We start from the raw sequence: 25,465 nt of genomic DNA, 5'->3' as shown, positions 1-25,465 counted from the left end.
ACGAGATTAGAACCCGGGAGTAATCAGGTGATGGATCATTTTTTTCGCTATCATTTACGCTCCCACCACGAATCCAGCCGTTACCGTCTTCCTTCCCAGTAATACATGATGACATGAGCGATCCCCCACTATATATCCGATCCCCCGTCTTTTTCTCTCTCCCATGATGAAAAGCAGAACACATAATGAGGTATCTGACCAAAGCAAAACAATTAACAAAAACCCAAGGACCGGCCTGCCTAGTTCCTCGTCCCATATAAGGCATCCCAACTCCTTGTTTGATCCGCCAAGGGGAGGCGTTATAAAAACACCCTTCGTTTCGACTCCTGGTGCGAATATTATGGAATACAGATAGGAGTAGTTCTTTCCCATATTTACTCGACAGTCACCGACTTGGCCAAGTTGCGCGGGAAGTCGACGTTGAGCCCTTCCATGACGGCGAGCCAGTAGGCGATGAGCTGCAGGGGAATGACGTTGAGGATACCCTGAAGGACGTCGACCGTCTTGGGGATCTCGATCTTCTGGGCTTGGCTGGCCTCGAATTCGGGGTCGTCGGGGTTGCAGATAACAATGGGCTTGCCGCCGCGGGCAATGACTGCAAAAAAAAAAAAAAGACAAAAGTCAGTAAACCAACTCAAACGGTCGAGAGGTAACGGCGGGCAAGAAGCCAGGAAGATGAAAAGAGCCCAGCCAAAACAAAAACACATACCTTGCTGATAAGCGTTGAGAGACTTCTTGAAGATGTTGTCGCGTGTCAAGATCATGATGATGGGAAGGTCCTCATCGACCAAAGCCAGCACGCCGTGCTTCAGCTCGCCCGACATGACAGCCTCGCAGTGGAGGTATGAGATTTCCTTGATCTTGAGCGCACCCTCCAGGGCAGTGGAGAACTGGCTACCACGGCCGAGCAGCAGGAGAGACTTCTGGTTCTTGAAGGTGTTGGAGCAGAGCTCCTTGATGGCCTGGTCCTGGGTGAGGATGTCACGGATTTGGTCGCTGATCCTAGACAGGCCATCGATGATCTCCTCCCTACGCTTCTGCTTGGATGCGCGGTCTTCGCTGAGCGACAGGGCAAACATGACCATGGCGATGAACTGGGAGGTGTACGCCTTGGTGGAGGCGACGCCGATCTCTGGGCCGGCGTTGATGTGGACACCGCAGTGGGTGAGCAGGGAGATGGAGGAGCCGACGACGTTGACAATACCAACGGTCAGCGCCCCGCGCTCCAGGCAGTACTTGAGGGCCATGAGCGAGTCGGCCGTCTCGCCAGACTGAGAGACGAAGACGCAGGTATCATCACGGAAAACAGGAGCCTCACGGTCAAGGAAGTCGGAAGCGAGTTCAACGGCGATGGGGATCTCAACAAGCTCCTCGAATACGCCACGCACCGCCATGCACGAGTGATAACTAGTACCACAGGCGATGAAGATTATCCGTCGGCATCTGCGGATCGTCGAGATGTATGAGCGGAGACCGCCGAGGGTGACGGCCTTGTTTTCGACGTCGAGACGACCACGCATGGTGTTGACGACAGACTCGGGCTGCTCGAAGATCTCCTTCTGCATGAAGTGGTCGAACTTGCCCTTCATGATCTCCTGGAGCTCGAGCTCCAGAGTCTGGATGGTGCGGACATTGGAGCTGCCGTCCGCCTTCTTGAGGCGGTGGATGTTGAGGGAACCCTCGTGGATGTGGGCAATGTCGTCGTCCTCGAGGTACAGGACCTTCTTGGTGTGCTCGACAATAGCAGAAGGGTCGGACGAAAGGAAGAACTCGGTCGGCATGGGCATGCCATCATCGGTCATGAAAGCGCGGGACTGAGAGCGGTGGAGGAGGGACTTGTCGGGAGCGGCAAGGAGAGAGCTAGGGCTGAGCAGACCGTCCTGCTTCTTGAGGGCGACATTTTGGGAGGCAGCCTCGGCGGGAAGGGCGGCGTTCTCATCCGAGTATTCCACGTCGACAAAGTCGACCTTCATGCGACGCTGAGTTTTGACGCCAATGACAAGGGGCGAACCCTTACGAGCGGCGACGACCTCATGAGGATAGTGGACGGATTTGATGAGCAAACCGTAGGCGCCCTCGAGCTCTTGAATCACCGCCTTGGTCAGGTCGGTGAAGCCAATGGTAGGATGCTGATCGTGGATATACTTGGTGAGCTTCGCAATGCACTCCGTGTCTGTGTCCGTCTCGAACCTGAACCCCTTCGATGTGAGGAGCGTCCTGAGCTCCTTGTAGTTTGTGATAATGCCATTGTGGACGACGGTGAACTCCCAGTTGACGTCAGACCTAGAGAAAGCCTCTTAGTTAGCAGCTTTTTACAGCCCCGAAGCACGGCAGAAAAACATAAAATAAACAAGGCAACCCGATAATGTCCACACGAGTCATTCCTCCTTCTCGTTGTCTTTCGCACAAGGGCGCATTCCCGTGGGGAAAGACGGGGAAATTGACACGACTAGCTCAGAGGTTGGCCTGTTGTGATTTTGCAATTGAGCGTACCTGTGAGGGTGGCAGTTGACGCGCGAGGGAGGACCGTGAGTAGCCCAGCGGGTGTGGGCAATACCGGCGTGAGAGTCGAACACGCAGGTAAGGTCGGGCTTGGCCTCCTCGATGAGCTGCTTCAGTTTGGCGACCTTGCCGACCTCCTTGTACGCAAGAACCTCATTTTTCTTGTCACCATCTATCGCTAGGCCGGCTGAGTCGTATCCTCTGTATTCGAGGCGTGAGAGACCTAGACGAGTGGGCAGAGACGTCAGTGTCAGCACCGGGGGGAGGCGGCGCAGTCGGGCTATTGGCAAGTTGCTGAGGGGACAATGATTATGGGTACGAAGCTAGTGGGGCTTCAAGGAGGGACAAAGCAATGAAAGAACCGGATTCAGGGGAATCCAGCGCATTTTCAACGCTAGGAATATTAGGAGGGAGCCGATGGCGGACAGTTTTACCCACCATTAATCAGAGTATCGAGGATGAATTTGCGGTCCTTCTCCACCAGGTAGTTCACGTATCCGAAAATACCGCTGTAGAAAAAAACGATTATTAGCCACAGATGGTTTGCAGGGAAATTCCGAGAACCGAGCGAGTGCGAAGTGAGGGGTATGCGGTGAGCAGCAAGCTGGGCAGTGCGAGTCGAACACAACTGCGGGTGTGGTGCCATGCATGACTGAGGGTAGGGCGACTCCCCCTCTCCCCTTTTTATTGACTCTCGCACTCCTCTCGAACCTCAGAGGGAGGCTCCGAAGCTGTAATTGGGGCACCGGTAGAGGAGCCTTGAGAAAGGGACAGGGTGAATGTGTTATAGAAGGATAGCAATGCCCCCTTTTCACACATTAAGGTGTAGCAAGGAACACAAGGGGAAAGCCCATACATACCACATCTTGACTTATTATTTCGAGTTGCGTACGAAGATGGAAAAGGCGAGAGACTCGAGATCGATGGATGTCGTCGAACGAAGGTAATGGCGGCAATAATAGTGGTGTGAACGAATGATACCGAGAGAGTGCGAATAGAGTAAGACGATGGCTGTCGTTCGCAGTGGAAGGGGGTATCGAGGAGTAGAACAGGACGACGACGAGAGGTATGTAGAAGGGAAGGAGAAAAAGTAACGGGATAGTAAGGGGATGGAGGCTTAGGAAGAAGGAAAACGCGGGAGCTTGGACAGCTTTTATGGGCATGTCCAAGGACTACCGTCTCAGATGGGCAAGCATGGGGCTAGACTGGCGAAGCAATCGAAAGGCAAGCGCAGGTAGGTTCGGGTAGTGGGGAGAAGGAGGGGCGCATTGCAGACCCGACCACGGGGGGTTCAAAGCGGAGAGCACGGGTGCTGCAAGCTACGAAGTACGTACGAGGTACGAAGTATTGCAGCGGACACAAGGTTGCATTCGCAGTGCGTACCTCTAATTCTCCGCACCTCGTGTTAAATGGGGGGTTAACTTGGCGGGTAACGGAAACAGTAAGGGGGAAAAGAACATGACAGAAGAACATCGCCTCAACGAACCGTCAACTGTCAAGCCGGCATTTTTCTCGGTGCTACGAATCACCCCGACCGTTTGGATACGGTACCTGATGGAGCCCAAACCTCGAAAAACGCTCCACGGAGTATTCGTATGTATCTACATTGCATGCCTGCTCTGAGGTCAAAGTGAACCTGTGATCCGTCGGATTCTTGGTCAACACGGGCCAAGCACTACCCGCACAGGTCTTCGGTCAGAAATACGGCGTAGAAGTCCAGATACATTCATGGACCTGATCTCTTAATGTTTCTTTCTATGTAGGTACACTTATTCCGCCCCCAACGTGCTAAAAGTGCGAAGTTCAGGAAGCGGTGAAGCCTTCATGTCGCATTTACGACGGATTGCGGTCAAGATGATCGAGGAGAGTACGTAACTGGACATATGTGGTGGGTTTCGAGGGGGGTTCAACCAGAAGAAACCAATCTAAACGGACTTGTTAGCTTTCCTGGCGGGTTTCTTTCTTTCTTTCTTTTTTGTCCCACCCATAGTGCCAAATCCAATAGTAACTTTAGTTGTTTGGGAGTTTGTTGTTTTGTTTTGACATCATGCCCCTTACAAACGAGGGGAACTGACAACGTAAAGACTGGGCTCAGCTTTGATGCGTCCAGCAAAGATTCCTGTCTGGTGCCTTATCTGGTATCAGGTCAAGAAGCTACCTTACTCGAAAGTAATTACGCATAGTATCCTTAGGTAACTAAGGTAAGGTGCGCTGCACTTCCAGGGGCCTTAGTTGGGCCAGGTAGTCGCAGCTTAAAGGTCAACCAACATCAAGCCCACGTCACGATTTGAATCTCGAGGTAATTAACGATCTGACACTCCCCCCTCTGATCTCATATGTAAGGTACTCACAGGCAACCAGCGGCTTCCCAGCGGCCGGTGCCACGGGTAATACCTACCGGTACTGGTCTGAAGGAACAACAGGCACTGGCACCAGTCCCTGGCCCTAGCCCCTGAGGCCGGCGAATGCTGCACCTCAACCCAAGTGTGTCCCTTGCCAATCAATGGACTCCGATCACTCGTCAAGCTTCTTTACTCCGTACATACCTCCAACACAAGCAACAGGGCCAGGCACCGGATCTCAACGATCTCTAGGAAAGAAACAAGGAAAACACCAAATACAGGTCAATTTTCTGACATTTGCTTGTTTCCTTCTTCATACATCCTCTGTGTGGGAGGGTGTGCCCTGGACTACGATTTAGGGACATTCTCCGTACACACACCTGTTCCTGTCTGGGGTCGCATCGTCCCAATTGCTCCAACTTCGTATTTACGCATTCGCCCCCCTTAGCGTACTTTTGAACCCCCTTTTCCCTGGTCAACAAGGCCGTGCCCCCACCCGAGCAGAGTCACCGCAAAACCCCGTGCTCAAAGCCAGATAAGAGAGGCAACCAGCATGGATTTATCGATTACCTTATAGACCCCGCTTGCCTACGAAGCTAAGGTAGCTTGTGGCCGTTGATCGTTTGTCTTTCTACTACAACAACAACAACGAAGAAAAGCGAAGGAAACAACGCGAAAAAGAAGAAAAAAATACAAACCCACCCCCCGACTTGCCAGAGGGCTTAGCTTAAAGGTGCTACCTATACCTTATACAGATTACGAGCAGAGCAGTGGGGGCTGATTTGGTCGACTGAACTGAACTGAACAACCCATCAAGCGCTGCACGCATCTTCGATGCCCAGGGAACCCGGCTCTCAGTACGGACACTAGTGACCCTTGCCCTTCGATGCTGCACTTTGCACACACAGATTGCCTACCTTACAGTAGTGGCCGAAGTGCTGATGCGCAACCGAGTGGGGTCACACCGTCGCGCTTCTTTCCAACGCCACAGTGCTACTAGACTTGGCATGATCGTCGTGTCGACGTTGTTGTCCATGTCACAGCCACAGAAAAAAGGGGTCTCCCCCCTGCCCGGTTATCTCTAGCTCGGGAAGAACTCCAAGAATAGCATCTCGTTCCCTGCTTGCTTTTACTTGAGGCCACTTGGAGGCTTAGACTACGCCATTCGCAGGTGCTTTTCCGCATCAGGCAATCGTCTTTGGACCGTTTTCACGCAAGCCGAGGATGAAGCACCAAAGAAACAAACCGGTCAGCAATCGCGGCATACTACCCAGTAGCCTGTGCTGATGGGACGGCGAGAGCCGCACTCCGTAAGCAGGAAACATTTCTGCGGTTGCGGCTGAATGGATTGCCTTTTGTCCTGCCTATCACGTAGCGTCAGTGCTTGTTTCCTTGACGCCAATTGCATAGCGTCAGAGCAACCATTGACGGACAGTAAGCATGTCAGCATGCCGGCACCCCTAGCGATTCGGGCCTACCATAAACTTCTCCTTGTCAGCCCTGGATGTCCTCAGATCCGAAATGGAACAGCCGCCGTTCATATCTTTCACCCCTTGGGCGCGGATGGGCCCTATTTTGAGTGATACCTAAGTTCCTCATAGCTGGATTCGGCACGTGGGCGGTGTCTCAAGCTGTATTCTATCAAGTAATGCGCTGTCTCCGAGTCCGATCTATTTACCGCTTCTGCGCTAGGTACCGCTACCTAGAATTATCGCCTCCCATGAGTGGTACTTCCTGTCTTGACTTGATGCATCTGTTGCTCAGTCGTGGCCCTTTGCACGTGCAAGTTCGGACGGCCCAACTAATCTACCCTAAAGAGCAATGCAGTCACGCTTGCAAAGGTACGAGGACCGTATCATGCAATCGAATACCGCTCCTGATCATGTTCTCGACCAACTCCATTCTTCGGGCACAGATCGGGGTAATGTACAGTTTCACACGGCTTTATGTTTCATCCACTGGTCACACCCAGAATCTTTGGCCTCGCCCCTTGTGAAGGCCATCCCAGCCGCGAGCTTCCGGTTTGCAATTCAACCAGCATTATGTTAATGTGTTGCATTCCTCGTCATCTCTCTACAGTTTCTGATACTCGAGTTTGCCTTCGAGCTTCTTCGCCTCCGCTACCTTGCGCACCGCCTTATTGAAGTCATCTTGGCTGATGGCGTCGCGGTAGTCCTTGATGGCAAAAAGACCACTATAAAAGATCAGTTAAGTACTGGGGGGGGGGGGGGGGGTTAAAAATAAAACACAGAGCAAACTTACGCCTCAGTGACCACGTTCCGCAAATCGGCGCCGTTGAGACCGTCGCTCATCTTGACCACGCTCTCAAAATCAATCTCTCCCTCAGTGACGACACCGGCAGCGTGGATCTTGAGGATCTCCAACCGGCCCACCTCGTTGGGAAGAGGAATCTCAATCTTGCGGTCCAGACGACCGGCACGAAGTAGGGCGGGATCTAGGGTATCTGGGCGGTTGGTGGCCATGATGATCTTGGTCTTGCCGAGGTAGTCGAAACCGTCGAGCTGGTTTAGCAGCTCCATAAGAGTTCTTTGAATTTCTCGATCCGCGCTGGTTCCTTCGGAAAACCTTCGTCCGCCGATGGCGTCGATCTCATCCATGAAGATGATGCATGGTTCGTGCTCCTTGGCAAAGCCAAACATCTCTCGAATCAACCGTGCCGACTCTCCAATGTACTTGTCGACGATGGCGGATGACACAACTGCCAGTTTATTAGTTTCCGACAAGTTGTTTTCTCTGCTTCTCTGCGGAATGAAGCCACGAGACGGGAGACAAAGAAAAAAAACGTACCCTTCAAGAAGTTTGTCTCCAGGCTGCTAGCGACTGCCCGAGCCAACAGCGTCTTGCCAGTTCCGGGAGGTCCGTAGAGCTGTGTTTCGTAAGTATGCGATTACGCTTAGGCTAGACCGGAGAGTTGAAACTCACAAGAACTCCCTTGGGGGGTTTGATGCCCACACGTAAGAAAAGCTCTGGGTTCTTCAAGGGCAACTCAATGACCTCGCGCAGCTCGCGGATCTGGTCATTGAGACCGCCGATACCAGCGAAGCTGACTTGGCCAGGGTCCTCCAAAGACATGTTGTATACAAGCGGGTCGACCTCGCGGGGAAGCATGCGCATGATGGTGAGAGTGGTCATATCCAACGCAACACGAGTGCCCTGCTTCAGCTTGGACTTGTCGAGCTTCGATCGGCATCCGACAACGTAGCGGGGGCCAGATGAGGCCTTGACGATGACTGTAGACGCAAAAAGGCAAAAGGCCACCCCGTTAGTTAGCCAACCATGCGCGCGGCAGAGACAATCAGTGAGTGCGTGGAACGAGGAGAACTCACATCGCTCGTCGGGGAGCTGTTTTAGAACCTCGCCGATTATTTGACCCACGCTCTGCAGAGCTTTGATGGCATCTTCGGTCCGATCATACTCCTTTTGCAGTTCCCGAATCTCCAAACGCGTGGTCTTCAGCTTAGCCTCGAGTTCTCTGGACTTGATGAGCTCGGCCCGGTAGGCGTCGAGGGCCTGTCTTCGCTCCTCCTCCGGCGACATCCTGGGCGGCTGGGGTTCTTCGTTGGACGTTTCGCTGGGAGAATCGACAGCGCTAAGTCAGGGTGTCAGAAGCAGTATCTCCGAGTGTCGATTCTGAAATGTAAGGGCAGATAGACGTTGATAGATGGGCCTGGTCGCGATAACAGTGCAAGGCTTCGGGTGTGTTGAGCTTGTCGACTGACGATTATTTAGGAAGCCCACTGGAGCTGGCAGGCATCTAGTAGAGTACGTACCTCCTGTTGCGTGGATCGCTGAAAGCATGGCCCACATAGGCTAGGGTGGTAGGTGAGGGTGGCGTCAGACACCTTTGGATTCGATGGTGGCTCATTGTGGCGGGTGTTGACAAGGGAACTTGCACGTGAGAATACCTGTTGCTTCGGCATTCGGAGTTTTGTAATTCCGACTCTGGGAGTTGCAAGTTCCCTTGTCTTCGTCTGATATCATCCGCTATTGCTAGTTAACGTAGAAGACGTGCTGAACATGTAAACCAAGCGCTTCAGTGCGAAATTTCAATACGATTTCTTTTACACTCGTACTGGGCTTCTGTTTTCTGGTGACTGATATGGCATCTTGCTTGCCACCTAGCTGTTCTGCAAGACTTGTTTTTGGTTGCTTAAGAACTATCCAGGCAACAGCATCACTGCTACAATGCTTGCTATTTCCATGAGTCCTAAAGGCATTAACATCGGAATCAAGGTGTATATCAACTCAGTTGATGGATTGAGCGTTAGAAGATCGTCCTCTTTCGCAGACTAGTTCCTTTTGACAAAATCACTCTTTCAAGGTCCCTGGTATTCCCATGATTCGATCCGATCCAGCGATGGGAAGAAACCAGAGAACGTGGGCACATGTCCTGTCAAAAGCGAAGATACAGCAAACCCTTGGTCAATGGCCATGTACAAACAGAGGATCTTGTCTCTCCAAAGTCGGTCCCAGCACCCAGCACCCAGCACCCAGCGCCTCTTATCCGACTCGAAATTGGCAAGTTGACCATAAGCGTGGTGTATTAAGGGCAGCAATGCTGCGATGAGTGACTACGTTCTCTGACCGCCAGACGACATAGTGTCTAGGACTGATGGAGCTAGCGGAGCCAGCAAGCAAGACTAAGTAAGGTTCTAAACTATTCATAGCGTAGAGTGGCATCATCCAGCGTGAACATGTCCAAGAAAGTAAGGTAGCAAGAGCATAGAATCGCGCAGAAGATGACTGGATATCCAGTTTGAATGGGGGCCAGCGAACAAGCAAACAAGACCAGGAAAAAGCAATAAAACCGAGACTCCGGGGTATTGCGGGACAACGTCATCAATCATCATGACTTCACAAGCGTTCTGTTTCAGCATCCAATTTCCCCGCCCGTCAGACATCCAATTCGGCGGCAATCTCCTCCCGGGCCTTCCGACACCACTTCCAAATCGCAGCCTCAAAGTCCGTCCACACTTGAGGCCCGGTGTTGCACACCACGCCGAGAGCGTCCACCTTGAGCAACACTTCCCACCGGAGTTCCGCAGCTTTGACCCAGTAGCGCAGGTTATCCGCGCAGCGGTACGGCTTCTCGGTGTCCTCGTGGAAAGGGGTGATACTGCCGAACCGTCGCTTCGATTTTTTCACTGCCGCGTTGTGCAGCTTCACGAGCCGGAGACCGTTCTGCATGCTTTTCAGGAACGGCGTCGGGAGATCTCCAGCCGCCAGACCAGCGGCTGGTGTGTACTCCGGCAGGGGTGGGAGGCCCAGATCGACGGCGAGGGACGCGAGGAAAGCGAGCTCTCGCTCGGTTTCCCTGCCGGTCCAGTCGCCTTTCAACCACATCCAACCGGCGCGCTCCGCCCGCTCCGCTTCTTCCATCTCGTCCTCTTGCTTGAGCATGTCGAAGAGACTCCGGATCCAGGTCTCGAGGTTGGCGAGCTCGTCGTCGCGGATGCCGCCGGCCCAACGACGGGTGGCCATTTGTTTTAGCGTCTCCATGACGGAAAAGAGTTCGGCGCGGATCTGGCGTTCGGACTTGATGGAGTCGAGTCGCTCCGGTTGCTCGTGGGCGGTGTAGTACATCTTGGCGGCCCGGATGGCGAGGGTCGTCACGTCGAGGATGTGCATGCCTTGAAGCTCGTACCACCCCATTGCCTTGGATTTTTGCCGCGCATGATGGGATCGTGGGCTTTCCGTCGCTGGCGCCGGCTGGCTTGTCCCTTCTCCTACGTCCCGCGGGCCGTCCTTGCGATCTCGGGCATCTTTGAGCGCCTCGGCGGCTTTCTCTAGGGAGCCTGTGAGGTCCGACTTGAGCTCTTCGACGGTCGGCGGTGGAGGCACCGGTTTTTCTCGATGGATATAGGTGCTGGTGGTGGGAGGTGGCATGTCAGGGTCGGGTTCATCGAATTCGTCGGAGTAGTAGGGCTCTTCAATTGGCGATTCGACCAAGGGACCAGATCCGAACCCAGAGGCGGCGAGTTCGGGACTGCTCCCCATGGAAGCGTACGACGAATCGACATCAGAGCCAGCCACACGAGGCGATAGCGATGACGACGACAACGACAACAACAACGACGACGACGACGACGACGACGTCGAGGTGTCCAGAGCCGAGAGGTCCAAGGTCGCTCGGTTCTGCTTATTCTTGCGCTGCAGCTGCGCACCTTTTCCGTCGAGCAAGCCTGTCCTGGCAAAGTAGTACTGTAGATGGGCAATGCTGCCCAGGCTCAGGACGCTCTCGCGCGACTGCGCACTGGCAGCGAAAGCGGTACCCTGCGGACGCATGTACCCGCGGCGACGACTGGGCCGGCTGCCATCGCTATGTGTAGACTGGCGGGAGGAGGCAAAGCTGACGTCGGAGCGACGGCCATAGCTCGCGGAGGATTGTCGAGAGAAAGCGTCGCTGCCGAGGGAATCCCGCGTGGCGAACTCTGAACCGGAGCCATGGGAGAGGTCGGAAGCGGTGGATACGCAGCGTGAGAGATTCGGACAAGCCCCGATGGCGGGGGTAGGAGTGATCTCAGGCGAGGGCGACTCGCAGCGCACCGAAGGAGGTTCGGCGGAACTCATTTCCATGAAATGATGGTGGTAGGACCTGTGATACGTGGTACACAATGAATGTTACGTCGAGACCTATGGCTGGGAAGCGAGGGGTTTTGTCGGTTCTTGAAGGAGAGTTGCTTCCAAGCCGACTAGTACGTAGGCTGGGAGGGTGTCCCCGAGCAACGTGAGATTCGAGGATCTGGAATGGTTTGGTTGGTTCGGAATGTTGATGTTTCAGAGTGGTAGACGGGGTGACGGCAGGGACGAGAGCGGCAGGAATCGGTAGGCAGGTGGTATAAGCCGAGTGATCCAGACGAACGGCGATTTGGTTGGGATTCTATTAAAAGAGGCAAGCGCAAAAAGAAGCAAGCCGACCGAGTATGTATGAGGACAAGAAAATGATTATTTCCAATGAACTGGATCTCTCGTAGGACGGGACGTAAACCTGCGCCGCAATTGAGTTGAGGCAAAGAAAGAAAGCAACGATGCGAGCGTTACTGGCTGGGCGAAGGAACGAATAACAGAATGAATGAACGTATCGGGTTCTATAAGTATCCGTATAGCTGGTTTTGCGGCTCGAGAACGGGCTTTTTTCCTGGAGGGAGACGATATGGAACGAAACTAATGTATGGAATAAGGTAGGAACAACAGTTTGCGAAGGGAGCGATAGTGCGTGTTGTACTGAGTGCGAAAGTAGCTCTGAAAGGAAATCCGCAATTTGATTAGGTAGACAAGTATGTTTTTGTATCGTAAGAGCTCAATGAATTCAACACGCGCTAGATTGGTCGATGCTGAATCCAGGGGCTTAAGCGACTTGGAAAGGAAGCTGGGTGTGGACCGGTGTGGCACGCCGGGTCTGTAGTCAGTCTTATGGAGTAATGTTCCGGACCTAACTTACCTAATTAAGGTAAAGGTACCTTGGTTTAGTTCGCTTGTCGGCAATTCTGTGACACGGACAGGTTGCTGTGGAAGCTTTGGAAGACCACAGAACTTGTACGAAGTACCTTGCAGCGAGGGAGATGAGCGAGGAGTTTACCTCACCTTAGGCTTGCAGCATTGGCGTGTGGAGTTGAGAATCAAGTGACGAGAATGGAATGGAATGAATGGGTTCAACCATCAATGCGTCTCCCACTGTTCGGAGGAGGGACGGTCCGGAAGTCGTTTGTATATTGCCTAACGTTGATTGGATTGATTGGACCAGCATCCCTCCCGCTTTTTCAGGTACCTACTTACCTTCCTTAGGTACCTTACCGTACCTGAACCCGCTGCACTCTAAACGTTTAGCGCGTTATCATTCGGCAACGGACGCGTCGGGCTTGGAAATACAGTAAGATACGCGACGATTGGCTATGCGGCGGATTGATGAGGAGTGCAGGCAACAATGTCTAAGTTTGTAATTAATACATACCGTTGTAGGTATAATTTTCAGAGTATCCGCAATTCCCTCGTGATATACAGTACTGTATAGAGACGGCGAGTCGCAAATTGATTGCTTTGTGCCTGATGGACACGACACGGAAAGAAAGAACCGATGAATCGGGGAGCATGTTCATTTATTAGCCGCCTCAAGGCTGCCCGATATTTCGTGCCCTTGTATGGACACTGGGCACGATTTATGCATCCGTCCGCATCAATCCAGGACGCCACCAATCTTGATAGGTGAATTCACCTTGACATCCCCCGTACTTCGTACCTTTGATCGTTGTGATCATGCTTTGCCCGAAGGGGGAACGCGCCCAGGGTCCTGCAGAGAGTGCCAGTGTGAGGCCCCAGTCAACTGCCGAGTCTGGAAGCCACTGCAACGCTAATCCCAGCATATTCATGGGAGAGAACCTGGTTGACGTGACGGACAGACCTCGCTGAAGAACTCAACTGTGTTCGCATAGAGGATCGTAATCTGATGTTGCGAGAGACGGGTACTGCCAGCCCTAACCTCTAGCTCTAGGTAACCTAACGTACTGAGTGCTTTCGTTCTTCGTGCAGCATGCAGCACCCAAGCCATCAGGCTTAAATTATTGATTTGTGTTCATGCACAAGCTCGCAGCTGACCCGACCATTTCTTCCCGTGGAGACGACAAGCGGGAGATTAAAGCCCACCGGTCGTACCAATCTCCGGGTCCGCGGATTGCCCGGCTTGATGGGACCGCTTCTCTGTGCACAACGTACTTCGTTCGAACAGAGAGAGGGTGGTTCTGACATGGCTGGGCGGAAGGGCAAGCAAGGAGGCAATTTTGCTAGGAGGTCAGTCTATGAAGCACAATTCGCCTTCACAACGAAGGCCCTCGCAAGAAATTATTTTTCCTTCTTTCTGTTTATTTTATTTTTTTATCCCCCGCCCCCCAACTCCCTCCCACTTCTTTCTGTTTTGCCTCCGTCTTAGAAATCAGTGCTGTCTGTCTGTCCCGGCTCCTTCGTTTTCTTGCCCGAGACAGCACTACGGGAAACTGTGCACCAATCCGGCTCCACGCAAAGAACACAAAGTCTAGAGACATCCCTTCGTTTTTATTACTTCAACAATACGTACGATACGCAAGGTCGTCCGACTTTCAAGCAACCCAGAGCCATCTAACGTAAAGACCCTCCTAGCCACTCAAGACAAATTGCCCGGTCACTATTCTCCTGTCTTTTCTAATTCGTCTTCCTTCCCTTCTTTCTATCCTTCTCGGTCATAACTCCTTACCAATTATGCCCCTCTTCCTCTTCGCATAACCATTTTACGTCCAAGGAAACCATAAGAAAAGGCCTTTATCAAATCATCTAAGCTTCAACATCCAAAGCCGACGCCAACCCCCGAGTTGAAGACGTTATTTATACGGAATTACGGATACCTTACTCGCTACCATCTCGGCCTCTCACTCATATTCATCTCAGTCCTCTCTTTCAGTCATCTGCACAGACACTGGACGGAGGCCGATCACCCGAGGATTGCCGTCATCCTGCATTCCTCTTCTTCAAGACGAACGCAGCAGGATGCATACGACCACATCGACCCAATAACGACTGCATCCTCCAGCCAGTCGTTTAGCTTTCCACTGTTATCCACGTTTGAAAGTCGCAGCCAGTCCTACGAGCCACAGGGCCATAGCAGTTGGCCTCCTTTTCAGACTCATCCGCCACCATTTCGGTCCACTCACCGCTGGCACAATACGAGTTTCCCACCAGGACACGGATACTTACTTTACTTGGCACTTTTCTGCATCTTTTTTTTTATTTATTAAAAAAAAAAAAAAAAAAAGGCCCATACTGGACAAAAGGGTCACAGTCAGATGCGGATCGCTCTAGTTTAAATGAGCGCAGTGTCTGAGGAAGCAGAACAAGGGAGAATTGGCAAGCCTCCTAGGACAAGCCCTAGCCCACCGGGGAAGGCCCCAGTAATCGCTGAAGCCTGTGCTTCAGGGGAAGGTACAGCGAGCGTGCCCCGCTGGCCCTCCGTTGACAGCTGGCCCGAGGGCGCTATTGCCCCCACCGACAGGCCTCTTTTGACCACCGAGACCGCCCAGAAAACTACCCCTACAACACTCCACATGCCCACTGATCAACCACAACAAGTAGAAGCAGGCAAGAACAAGAACAGCAACAGCAACAGCAACAGCAACAAAAACAAAACCAACGATCAACAAAACAACAACCACGACCAAACCACTGCCATCATTGCCCAATCGCTACCGACAGATTGCACTAACCGGAGTGCCATCACTATTCTTCCTCCGGCAGCTGAAATCGACCATCAACTGCCCAGGATTGAACCACTACCAGTAACCACTGGGCTGACTTTATCCGACGTCTCAAGCGAGCTTTTCCAACCACGCCTGGATTTTGACAAGGACACGTCTAAGCGTGACAAAACTACCGACCCCTGTCCACCCATCGCGGGGCGCAACTCGAACTTGACCACCGCCGTCAGCCCTTCCATTGCCCCCAGATCGCCTGTTTCCAATCCCGCAACTCCGAGCTCTGCCACCGCCTCTCCCTCGACCCAAACAGCAGCGACTTCTCAATCGAGTACTCCCACCTCAACCTCCATTCAGCCACGCAGGCCATCGCCCGGATTGGCTGCACGCCTGAAGGCCCTCGGGTTTGGCTCCAGTAAATCCCGAGATCCGTCCCCAGTAGCCGCCCATCAAGATCGCGTCGGCCGTCTACCCCAAGATCAGATTCGCCAACTTGACAAGCGACACCAGGCCGGCTCCCTCTCTTCCATCATCGAACGGCGCGGTCGCCCTTGGAAGGGTCCCGCCGCTACTGCTGCAACATCCGAAGCGACAAACCACATCACCCCCAAGACCAAGACCACCGCGACTTCCACTCTCACTTCTCTCACTCCCGCCTCCGCCCCAGCGCCAACGCCTGCCGTGACGGACGAGATCGTGGCGCCCGACGCCTCGACCCCCGTCCCCGGCAGTACTACGGCACCTCTGCTACCGGAAATAACGACGTCTGAACCCTTGGACTTGGACATGGATACCCAAAAATACAGGCTGCCCGACCATACCAATGGAAATGGCACCAAGGTACAACTCGAAACGCGGCAAGAGCACGTCGAGCGATGCGTGAACCCCCCGTTGCCCGACGAATACGACGACGACGAATACAACTACGACGACGACACTAGCAACCCTCCTCCGCCACCCCTCCCCAAGGATACTCCCCCAACCACCACCCCTGCGGAGTTTACCCCCGATATCGCGTCGTACTTCACGCCGAATCGCCAACGACCTGGCTCGATCTACACCCTCTCGCGTGCCTCATTCGCCAACCAGCTCGCACAATTAACGTCGCTGCAACTTCCCGATGCTGGATCGCTGTCCAGCAAGGTCTCCGCCATCCCCACCGCCAATGTCGCCTCCAAGGCCCTCATCAATGCCGCCGAGCAGATTCGGAGCTGGATCTCCAAGGCCTCCGAGGTCATCGCCGGCTTGGATAGTGAAGACGATGTCGAGTGGGCGGCAGCAGGCGGCCGTGAGGGCCTGGCCGAGGTGGAGAATGCCGCTGCGAGGTTCGAGGAGCTAATCAATGCCTACGTCAGTGCCATCGAAGAGCTGCAGAATCGGGACGACATCGCCAGCGTTCCCGCCGACGACCTTCGGCGGGCCGTTGCGCAGATGGAGTCGATCATTAGCGAGTGGGCCAATATCCAGTCAGCCCTCGGCAACGTCAAAGAGCAGGTCGAGATCGCCATGGAATGGGAAGAGCTCTGGAACATGGTCCTCGGAGACATACAAGGCGAGATGGACGAGCTGTGCAGACTGGTTTTTGAAATGGAGGAACGCCGCCATAAATCTCTGATGGCTACTACGACAGGTGACGGGGTCGACATCGGAGACCTCGAAACCATAGTCGAAGAGACCCCTCCCCCGTCCGTAGCCAAGCTCGCCCCGCGGACCCGATCGAGTCTCCCGGTGTTCCCCGTGACCCCGAGTTCTCCCAACACCCCGACCCTGTCCCAGGACGACTCCAGCCTCCTGGCCTTGTTCGCTCGCATGCAACCGCTCAGGGCGTCCCTCGACTTCTTGCCGATGCGACTCTCCGTTTTCGAAGCGAGGGCGAGACTGTCGTTCCCCACCGCCTGCGACGAGCTGGAGATGCGAAGGGCTGCCCTGGACGGAACGTACAAGAAGCTCGAGAAGGACGCCGAGTCGTTGCGGAAGGAGCTGGGTGAAGACCGCTGGGTTCTTGTTTTCCGAGGAGCCGGTCGACAGGCGCAGAAGATGATCGAGTCGGTAGAAAGATCGCTCCTCAAGCTGAAGGAGTCGGTGGATTCCGGCATCCATCTGACTAGTCCTCCGGTCATGGCCAAGAAAGTCGAGAGCTACGACGCCAAGAAAACGCATTACGGCCCGGCCATCGAACGCGTCCTCACCATCGTCGACAAGGGGGTCCAGGAGCGTCTCACCGTGAATGGCGAGATCATACGTCTCAACGCGGAGCTGCAATCTAAATGGGAATCGCTCAAGGTCCAGATCAAAGAGATGGATGTTGCACTCGAAGAGATCCAATGGGACAACCACGGCCAGCAACTGCGAGATTCCGTCTCGAGTATGCTCTCCAACGACCGTTCGACCATCGGCAGCACCCATGACACCCCTGGGAGTTCGCCGCCATCCTCCGTCATCATGTCCAGCCTTGGTCTCGGTCCGGTCACCCCGACACCCAGGACCAAAGTCCGTTCCGGGAGTACGAACAGCAACCTGCCTCAGCCTTCGAACCGGAGACAATCGAACGTTCCTACGCCGAATTCTCAAACTCGCAGGCCTTTGGCATCCCGGCTATCGAGTGCCGGCCCATCCAACCTGCCTACCCCTTCCAGTGGCAGCAAGGTGCCTCGCCCTGTCAGTACCCTACCGAGCCGCCCGAAGTGGAACGGCTCGACGAACACGGCCGACGCTGGCATCGGCCACAACTTCAAGCCCCTCACTCTCACGACGCCCAGTCCTTACGCCAAGAGGACACCGCTGGGCCGGTCCGCCTCGTCGCTGACGCCGACTTCCGGTGGAGGAGGAGCCGCCACCGGCTCCCGCATCCCCTCGGCTCGCAGCCCTCTCAACCGCTCCACCTCGGCTTCGCCCATGCCGGAAGACACGCCTACAAGGGCAAGTCTGTCTCGGCTCGCCATCCGCGGCCGCACCACCTCGCCGGGTCCCCAAGCGCAGCAGCAGCAGCAGCAGCAGACTCTGGCGAAGCCTCGCCTCTCGTTTGCCAGGTCAGCCACGAGCACCACGAGCACTCGGCGAGCGTCGTTCCAGCCTCCCCGGCCCAGGGACGCCTTGGAGAACAGCCAGCAAGCCGGGCCGGCCCGGCCCGCGAGCTCCATGGCTCAAGCTCAGGGAAGGCGGAGCAGTATGCTTCCGCAAATGAGGTCTACCACCGCCTCCAACGCCACCACGGGGCGAGCGTCTCCCCAGGCCATTGCGGGTGCTCGGAGTGCCATGCGCAGTTCCTCCACGTCTGATGCCTCTAGGAGGGCCATCAGCAACAAGCCCGCTTGGCGGCCTTGAACGGGGGGAACTCTCTGCGACTCTCTGGCCTTTGCCTCCGGTCATCATGAGACATGTGCTTTGGACCATAAACAGAAACGAGGGATACCTGCACGTTTTTCTTTTCTACAAACGCTTAAGCGCCATTTAGCAAGCCAAGCTTAGCATTTTCTTTTCTTCCCATTACCGTCGATTTTTTTTCTCGGATTTTATTTTCGTCTTTATTTCTCGCGCTTGCCTTTTCACCCGGCCCTTGATTGATCTTCTTGTATTGCACATCCAGCATGGCGTTTGTTGGAACTAAGGGGCCGGGAGTTGGTTTCTGGAGCAAGGAGAGAACAGTCGAGCCCATGGCCGGTCGTCCTAATGTCTGATATTTCCCCTTAATTTCTTGTCTTCCCCAAGGCCCGAGGCTGAAAGGAAAACTTTCGTCTCTCGCTCGTCATGAAAGACGAATGGCGTTCGAGTCTGATGTCTCGTTTCCTCGAGGAAGCGCGCACGCTCTTTTGTTTTCTTCTCTTTTCTCTTCTATTTCTAACGGACATTGTGCGCAAAAGGGGAGTTGCGTAGGGACTGGACCAAGGGGGCCCACTCGTAAGAGTGAGGCAAGGGAAGCAGGTGGGAAGGGGAAGGGTGAAGAGAAGATGGAGAGGGTTGATTTGCATTCATGGCATGTAAGTACCAGCTGTTCGACGTTATACCCCCATGTTGTGCGTATTTTATTTTACCTACGATGACGGTCGTAATTAGGGCCAGGTGCGATGGGCCATCAGGCAGGTGAAAGCAGAATTGATAAAGGAATTTGTCGCTGAGCTGCTGTGCATTCGTCGTGATGGGGTATCTATATGTCGTATCTGTTGGCTGGAATAGGGGCTTCACCAGACCCTAAAAGGGACGTTGTCTGCAAGCGTACCGCATAGATGGATCTTGCAGGTCCGAGAGGTGGTCCTATTCAGTAATACGAGCTCCTGCTGCCATGATCCGGCCTTGAACCGGGGTATGCACCGACAGGCACCTGCTTAGCCCTATCCCCAACTTCGGCCTCTTCGTCCGAACTCAAACCGTCCCCTACGCCGACACCGTCATCGGTCCTATCCGGCGGCGCCCGCGTCGCCTCTAATACAGTCCGATCCAGCTGGGGGACTTGGTATGGTTTGACGACGTGTATATCGCGACCCGAGGGCATCTGGGCAATCAACGGGCCCGTTGGAGGGATGGGTTGTGAAGCGATCTGGGGATTGTTGGTGAGCAAATTCTGGAGAGGGGAAGAACCTGGGAGTTCTCATGACTGCTCGGTTTTACGGCGGCTAAAACTTACCATGTCGTTGACCTTGGTCCATTGGGCCTCGAGATGCTCAATGACCCGCGTCTCTTCCAGCCTTCCGCCGTCGGCGCCCCACGCAGCCTCCCGTTCGACCCGCTTGTCCTCGCGCTTCTCAGCCCAGTCCTTCTTGAAGCGACTCAACCCGGCGCTTAGACCACCCTTGCGAGGGGCGGCGGCCTCGCGAGACTCGACGCCCAGCTCCTGCAACCCGGCACGAAGCCAGGCGAGCGCCGTGCCGGTCTGGCCGCCCAGTTCGGCGTCGATGCCGAAGAAGCGGCAGGCGCGGGCGCGACACGTCCGCCGCGTATCCTCGAGGTAACGCAGTAACGCGTCGTTTACCTTTCCGGCGGCAGCCGCTCCGGGGCCACCACCACCGTCTCCCGTTGTGGGGACGCGGGTCTGGCAGAGCGAGGAGGCCTTGGCGGCGTGCTCGGCGGCGGCGAGACAGAGGCGGGCGAACAGGTGGGCGCGGACCTTGGGGATGTCGGGGGACTTGTACATCCATTCCCGGTCGGTCTCGTTGCGGGACTGGGAGACGATGGCTGGATAGGGGTCGTCTTTGAGGACGGCGAGGAGGGTTGCCTCGGCATGGGCGAGGGCGGCGAGACCGCGCAGGGTGGTCGGGGCGATATCGGCGCAGGGAACAGAGGTGTTGGTGTCGGCGCGGGTGGCTAGGTATTCGTAGATGGAGGCGGCGTCAAGGAGGTGTCTAGTCGCCGTCTGGATAGCGAGGGTTCGCTCTTCGGAGGTGGGGACGGCGGCGGATGTCACGTAGAGCGGATGGAGGGCGGATCGGCCGACTAAGGTATAGGCCTCGGCCAGGGTAGACAGGGCGAAGGCGATCTCATGGTCCAGATGACGGACTTTTACCCGGGGCGGTTCGCGACCAGGGACTGCGGTGTCAGAAAGCGTAGGACGCCATTCGATGGCTGGTGTGTCCTGGAGGGTGACCCTGATTTCAGACGACAGGGGTCCCCGTTGGTGGACGCCGGCGTCAATGGCCAGCAGGTAGGGAAGGTAGCTGGTCAAGGAAGAGACGACGGAAGAGAGATGAGGGGACTGGGCCGAGGATGGCAGGCGTTTGTGCTTCTTGAGGGCATCACGGACTACCCCGCGATATGTGCTGGCAGTGAGGGGCAGCGAGGGGTGGGAGTCGCATCTAAAGGAGGCAGAAAAGGAAAAGGATGAAGTGGTTGGAAGGACAAAGGGGAAAGGCATGGTGGAGTGGTTTGCCTCTTCACCAAGGCGCAGAAAACAATGGCATGAAGGAAGACGAGGTCTTGGGAGAAGAATATGGATGGGATTGAGGTCGCAGTCCTGGGTATGGACGTTGTAGCCCGGTACCTAAGGTACCTTGATGCCAAGATAAGATAAGGAGCGATGATGTCGCACCGTCGGCAAATTTATCGATCTCATCCTGTCCAGAGTGTTCACTTTCTATGGCGAGGTACCGTGTACATACAGTATACTTAGCTTACCTTACCTTACCTTATACAGCTAAGGTACAGTCAGAAGCTCAACCTGGGACGTGTTCGCGGCTAAGGCAACACCGTATATTGCTGACTAATCGAGGTCAAGCATCCGGGGTACTTGGTACTTGCCGTGTAACCAAAGGCAAGCTTCGGATCTTGTATTGTACCTTAGCCTTGACACCACGTCGTAAACATGCAATAATTGACCAAATCCCCAGCATCTTGCCCACCAATTTGAGCCGGAATCTCGGCCAGCCAGCCACTTCGCAGGCATACTGCAATCTCCATGCAGCCAGCCTGAGTTTCACTCGTTTACTTCGGGAACAATGGCCGGTCCTTCACCTCACAAGCCCCGCAACAGGGCAAAGAAGCCGGCCGGTGCGTCCCAGCTACGAACCAGCATCACCGACAACACTCTTTCCCCTAGCGAAACTGTTATAAAGACGCCTCTGTTCCCGCTTGCTTCACTGCTATGGCCGGCACGGGGATCGACCTCGCAATGGAACGTTCTACCATTCATCCTGATGGCCGTGGGACTGTTTCGCTGGGCTGCTGGCCTCTGGGGATATTCAGGTGAGTGCGACAAGGAAGAGAAGAGAAAGGGAGAAAGAGAAAAACACTCGGTTCACCATGGGCTGGGCTGGGCTGACACTTGCCGGTCTCGAAGGACACCAAAAGCCCCCAATGTTCGGCGACTACGAAGCCCAAAGGCACTGGATGGAGATTACGACGAAGCTCCCCATCTCTCAGTGGTACTTCCACGACCTGGAGTGGTGGGGTTTGGACTACCCTCCACTGACCGCGTACCATAGCTGGCTCTGTGGTCGGATCGGCGCGCTCGTCAACCCGGACTGGTTCGCCCTGTACACCTCACGAGGCCTGGAAGACCCGACGCTAAAGATTTTCATGCGAGCTACCGCCATGGTGTCAGAATACCTCATCTACATCCCTGCCACCGTGATCTTCGTGAGGAGATTCAGCAGGGCCTGTGGCGCATCGACCTGGTCTGCATCACTGGCGTTGGTTGCCATTCTGATGCAGCCTGCGACCATACTCATTGACCATGTGCACTTCCAGTATAACACGGTCATGCTCGGATTCGTCATCGCCACCCTGTCCAACATACTTGCCGGGCGGTACATGTGGTCCGCTGTCTTCTTCGTCGCTGCGCTGGGGTTCAAGCAGATGGCGCTCTACTACGCCTTTGCTATATTTTCGTTCCTGCTGGGCATCTGCATCTCGCCCAGGCTCAACCCGTCCCGATTTATTGGCATAGCGCTAGTCACGATCGCTGCATTCGCCATTCTTGTCCTGCCTATTGTTTTAGGCACACTCTACGATGTGCGCCGAGGAATCGGCCCTCACCCAGGCATCGACGGCCCGCCTCCTTCTCTTCCGCTCTTCCCCCAGCTGGCCCACTACCTCGATCCCGAGGCCAGCTACTATCCAGTCATTGAGCAGTTGCTGCAGATGGTGCATAGGATTTTCCCCTTTGCCCGGGGGCTATTCGAGGACAAGGTCGCAAACTTTTGGTGCGCCCTTAACGTCGTCATCAAACTGCGCAAATATCCTTCCGATCTTCTCCAGAAGGCAGCTCTCGTCTTCACTCTCGCGTCCATCATCCCGCCGAATCTGATTCTGCTCCTCCGACCTCGGAAGCAGCTCCTGCCGGCCGCGCTAGCGGCCACCGCATGGGGGTTCTTCCTCTTCAGCTACCAGGTCCACGAGAAGAGCGTTCTGCTTCCCCTGATGCCCATGACGCTCATGCTCACGGGCAAGCGAGGCCTGTCGAGGGACAGCGACTTCCGCGCCTGGGTCGGCTTCGCGAACCTGTTAGGTGCGTGGACCATGTTCCCGTTGCTGCAGCGCGTCGACCTTGGCGTGCCGTACGCGGTCATTACGCTGCTTTGGGCCTATCTCCTTGGCCTTCCACCGACGTCGTTGAGCGCCTACTTCCCGGACGGCCAGTCTCCCTGGCTGAAATGGGGAACAGCCGTACTCCATGGCGTTTTTTATGCGGCCATGGCCGCGTGGCATGTCGTGGAGGCTTTCATCATGCCGCCGGCCGACAAGCCGGACCTCTGGGTCGTGGTCAACGTGGGTATCGGCTGTGCTGGGTTTGTTCTGTGCTACCTCTGGTGCCTGTGGCAGCTCGTTGTGCAGAGTGACCTGTTGCCGGTGGCAGGGCAAGGGAAGGGGAAAGTGGCTGACTTGAGGAAGACCAAATAAGACGGGAGAAAGGGGTGGAATGATTGGACATCTAGCTCAGATGGGGGGGTTCTGCGCTGTTGAGTTCTCTGTACCAAAGCCACGTTATGATACCATTTGCTGCATAAATGCTGAGGCATACGTTTGATGGAGGTCTTTCATAATTATATGCTTCCCAAGGCTGTTCTTGCGATTCTGGATGACCATGAACTCGTACCGGTGCAGACAGTCGTCGTCGAACCGATTTCCTGTACCTAGGTACTTAGTTGGGAAAATGCTCACGTGATCTTAAAATGACGATGCCCCCCTGAACTGAACTGAACTGACATTCCAAGTCGTGAACAGGACATGTCCAAGCGGTGACATTGGCTTGTCATCAACAGACGGGATACTGTGGACTCATCTTACCGCAGACGTATAATATACGCATCTCTCTGTATATGGCGTAAATCATGGCTGCTGCGAAAGTGTCGGCATGGAGCCGGTTACCAGTAAACCTGACGGAACTCTGCATCGACACGACGCTTCGATGTGGACAATCCTTTCGCTGGCGCAAACTCAATGACGAATGGTTCGAACCCTTTGATTTTATTATACGTTATATGTCCACTCGAGGACTTTTCCCAGGAAGCTAACATGGACTCACTAGGTCTTGTGTGCTACATGGGCGCGTCGTCTCTCTTAAGCAGGATTCGACTCACCTCCATTACCGGGTTACATGGCCCGCCACCAGGAATGAGTTTCTTACTCCGCCTCTGTCGACGAAGAGTCCTGTCTCCGACGCAAATGTCTTACAAGACGGCACGGAAGACCTACTCAGGCACTACTTGAGTCTGAAACTCGACTTAGGGTCACTGTATGAGCAGTGGTCGGCGGCGGATCCCAATTTTCGGAAACGGGCACCCAAGTTTGAAGGGGTCCGAATTCTGAGCCAGGATGCCTGGGAAACTCTCATAGCGTTTATTTGCAGTAGCAATAATAACATCTCTAGAATCTCTCAGATGGTAAGTCTAATCCCCCAAGATAAGAGGTCTCTTTTGCACCCCACTCTGATCAACATGGTCGTTTTAGGTCCTCAAACTTTGTCAACACTACGGCCCACTCATCGGCCATGTCGGCGGCGAGGCGTTCCACGACTTTCCCACGCCGGAAGCACTCTGCGCCAAGGAGGTGGAGGCGCACCTTCGCGAGCTGGGGTTCGGGTACCGGGCCAAATACATCGTCCAGACGGCCCGGATCGTCGCCCACGAAAGGCCCAAGGGATGGCTGGACAGCCTGACGAACCCGGACAATCCCAACTTCCGGCGAGCGCCCGAGGCCGACGGCCTACCCTCTGCGACGTACAAGGAGGCCCATGAGAAGCTGCTGGAGCTCACTGGGGTGGGCCCCAAGGTGGCAGACTGCGTGTGTCTCATGGGGCTGGGATGGGGCGAGGCAGTGCCCGTCGACACGCACGTCTGGCAAATTGCGCAGCGGGATTACAAGTTCGGCAAGGCCAAGGCCAAAACGTTGAATAAGGCCATGTACGATGCGGTGGGCGATCATTTTAGGGAGCTTTGGGGAGCCTATGCCGGCTGGGCGCATTCGGTCTTGTTTACGGCGGACTTGAAGACGTTCTCGGAACGTGGCAATGGTGCCAAGACGGAAGAGATTACGAAGCAGGAGGGTGAGGTTGTCATGGTGAAAAAGGAAGAAGAGGAGGGACTGAGAGTTCCAGAGGTCGTAAGTAACAGAACGAAAAGGAGGCGAAGGGCAACGCAAACAGATATCAAAGTCGAGGTGACGGTAGGTGTGGCTGAGGACGTCGTAGAACAATCCCCTAAACGCCGAAGGACGCGGTCACAAGCTAAATCGAAGTGAGATGCTTGGCATCTAGAATAGAAATAGAAGTCCTGTTGTAATACTCAAAGACCCTCCAACAACTGGTTCACGATACTTTGTCCATTCTCGGGTTCAATTTAGAGTACGAGGAGCAGCGAAAGGTACCTTAGCTTAGGTAATCACTCCGGAATTCTTCGTCCAATACCGGTCTGGGACCCGCTGAGGTAATCAAAGTGGTTTGGGCTTGAGGCATTAGCA

At 54.8% G+C, this 25,465-nt stretch overlaps 8 protein-coding genes across 8 annotated transcripts; 4 read left to right on the top strand and 4 right to left on the bottom strand.

Moving 5' to 3' along the window:
- Positions 1-59: 59 nt before the first annotated feature.
- SODALDRAFT_334364 (glucosamine-fructose-6-phosphate aminotransferase) lies at positions 60-3,534 on the bottom strand. The gene is made up of 5 exons (XM_028612187.1): positions 3,363-3,534; positions 2,941-3,011; positions 2,494-2,725; positions 710-2,283; positions 60-595 (listed from the first exon to the last, which is right to left on the bottom strand). The coding sequence occupies exons 1-5, from the start codon at positions 3,365-3,367 to the stop codon at positions 375-377; spliced, it is 2,103 nt and encodes a 700-aa protein (XP_028465086.1). The 5' UTR covers positions 3,368-3,534; the 3' UTR covers positions 60-374.
- Positions 3,368-6,059, top strand: SODALDRAFT_379753 (hypothetical protein). Its single transcript, XM_028615066.1, has 11 exons — positions 3,368-3,568; positions 3,653-3,736; positions 3,777-3,877; positions 3,968-4,038; positions 4,127-4,140; positions 4,266-4,369; positions 4,856-4,880; positions 4,926-4,986; positions 5,328-5,365; positions 5,662-5,713; positions 5,753-6,059. The coding sequence occupies exons 1-11, from the start codon at positions 3,510-3,512 to the stop codon at positions 5,927-5,929; spliced, it is 786 nt and encodes a 261-aa protein (XP_028465085.1). The 5' UTR covers positions 3,368-3,509; the 3' UTR covers positions 5,930-6,059.
- A 393-nt stretch (positions 6,060-6,452) lies between these two features.
- SODALDRAFT_345136 (26S proteasome subunit P45 family protein) lies at positions 6,453-8,610 on the bottom strand. The gene is made up of 5 exons (XM_028613193.1): positions 8,192-8,610; positions 7,788-8,095; positions 7,653-7,731; positions 7,107-7,563; positions 6,453-7,038 (listed from the first exon to the last, which is right to left on the bottom strand). The coding sequence occupies exons 1-5, from the start codon at positions 8,400-8,402 to the stop codon at positions 6,918-6,920; spliced, it is 1,176 nt and encodes a 391-aa protein (XP_028465084.1). The 5' UTR covers positions 8,403-8,610; the 3' UTR covers positions 6,453-6,917.
- Positions 8,611-9,393: 783 nt separating this feature from the next.
- SODALDRAFT_379751 (hypothetical protein) lies at positions 9,394-12,525 on the bottom strand (the record flags this gene model as incomplete). The annotated part of the gene is made up of 6 exons (XM_028615065.1): positions 9,394-11,430; positions 11,477-11,745; positions 11,854-11,905; positions 12,058-12,264; positions 12,360-12,380; positions 12,494-12,525. The coding sequence occupies 6 exons, from the start codon at positions 12,523-12,525 to the stop codon at positions 9,759-9,761; spliced, it is 2,253 nt and encodes a 750-aa protein (XP_028465083.1). The 3' UTR covers positions 9,394-9,758.
- Positions 12,526-13,118: 593 nt separating this feature from the next.
- On the top strand, positions 13,119-18,403 carry SODALDRAFT_360974 (KAR9-domain-containing protein; the record flags this gene model as incomplete). Its single annotated transcript, XM_028614326.1, has 5 exons — positions 13,119-13,250; positions 13,446-13,561; positions 13,621-13,649; positions 14,280-14,558; positions 14,805-18,403. The coding sequence occupies 5 exons, from the start codon at positions 13,119-13,121 to the stop codon at positions 18,401-18,403; spliced, it is 4,155 nt and encodes a 1,384-aa protein (XP_028465082.1).
- Positions 18,404-19,334: 931 nt separating this feature from the next.
- Positions 19,335-20,924, bottom strand: SODALDRAFT_324905 (pH-response regulator protein palC; the record flags this gene model as incomplete). Its single annotated transcript, XM_028609936.1, has 2 exons — positions 19,335-19,613; positions 19,701-20,924. The coding sequence occupies 2 exons, from the start codon at positions 20,922-20,924 to the stop codon at positions 19,335-19,337; spliced, it is 1,503 nt and encodes a 500-aa protein (XP_028465081.1).
- A 434-nt stretch (positions 20,925-21,358) lies between these two features.
- SODALDRAFT_297331 (family 57 glycosyltransferase) lies at positions 21,359-23,761 on the top strand. Its single transcript, XM_028608818.1, has 2 exons — positions 21,359-21,751; positions 21,846-23,761. The coding sequence occupies exons 1-2, from the start codon at positions 21,505-21,507 to the stop codon at positions 23,405-23,407; spliced, it is 1,809 nt and encodes a 602-aa protein (XP_028465080.1). The 5' UTR covers positions 21,359-21,504; the 3' UTR covers positions 23,408-23,761.
- On the top strand, positions 23,751-25,275 carry SODALDRAFT_334358 (DNA glycosylase). The gene is made up of 3 exons (XM_028612186.1): positions 23,751-23,957; positions 24,036-24,390; positions 24,458-25,275. Exons 1-3 carry the CDS (start codon positions 23,839-23,841, stop codon positions 25,244-25,246), a joined length of 1,263 nt encoding a protein of 420 aa, XP_028465079.1. The 5' UTR covers positions 23,751-23,838; the 3' UTR covers positions 25,247-25,275.
- Positions 25,276-25,465: the final 190 nt, after the last annotated feature.

This window comes from Sodiomyces alkalinus (genome assembly GCF_003711515.1).
Source record: "Sodiomyces alkalinus F11 unplaced genomic scaffold SODALscaffold_7, whole genome shotgun sequence".
In the NCBI taxonomy this organism is placed as follows: domain Eukaryota; kingdom Fungi; phylum Ascomycota; class Sordariomycetes; order Glomerellales; family Plectosphaerellaceae; genus Sodiomyces; species Sodiomyces alkalinus.
The sequence above is the reverse complement of the archived record's forward strand: the minus strand, read 5'-3'. Positions and strand labels throughout refer to the sequence as shown.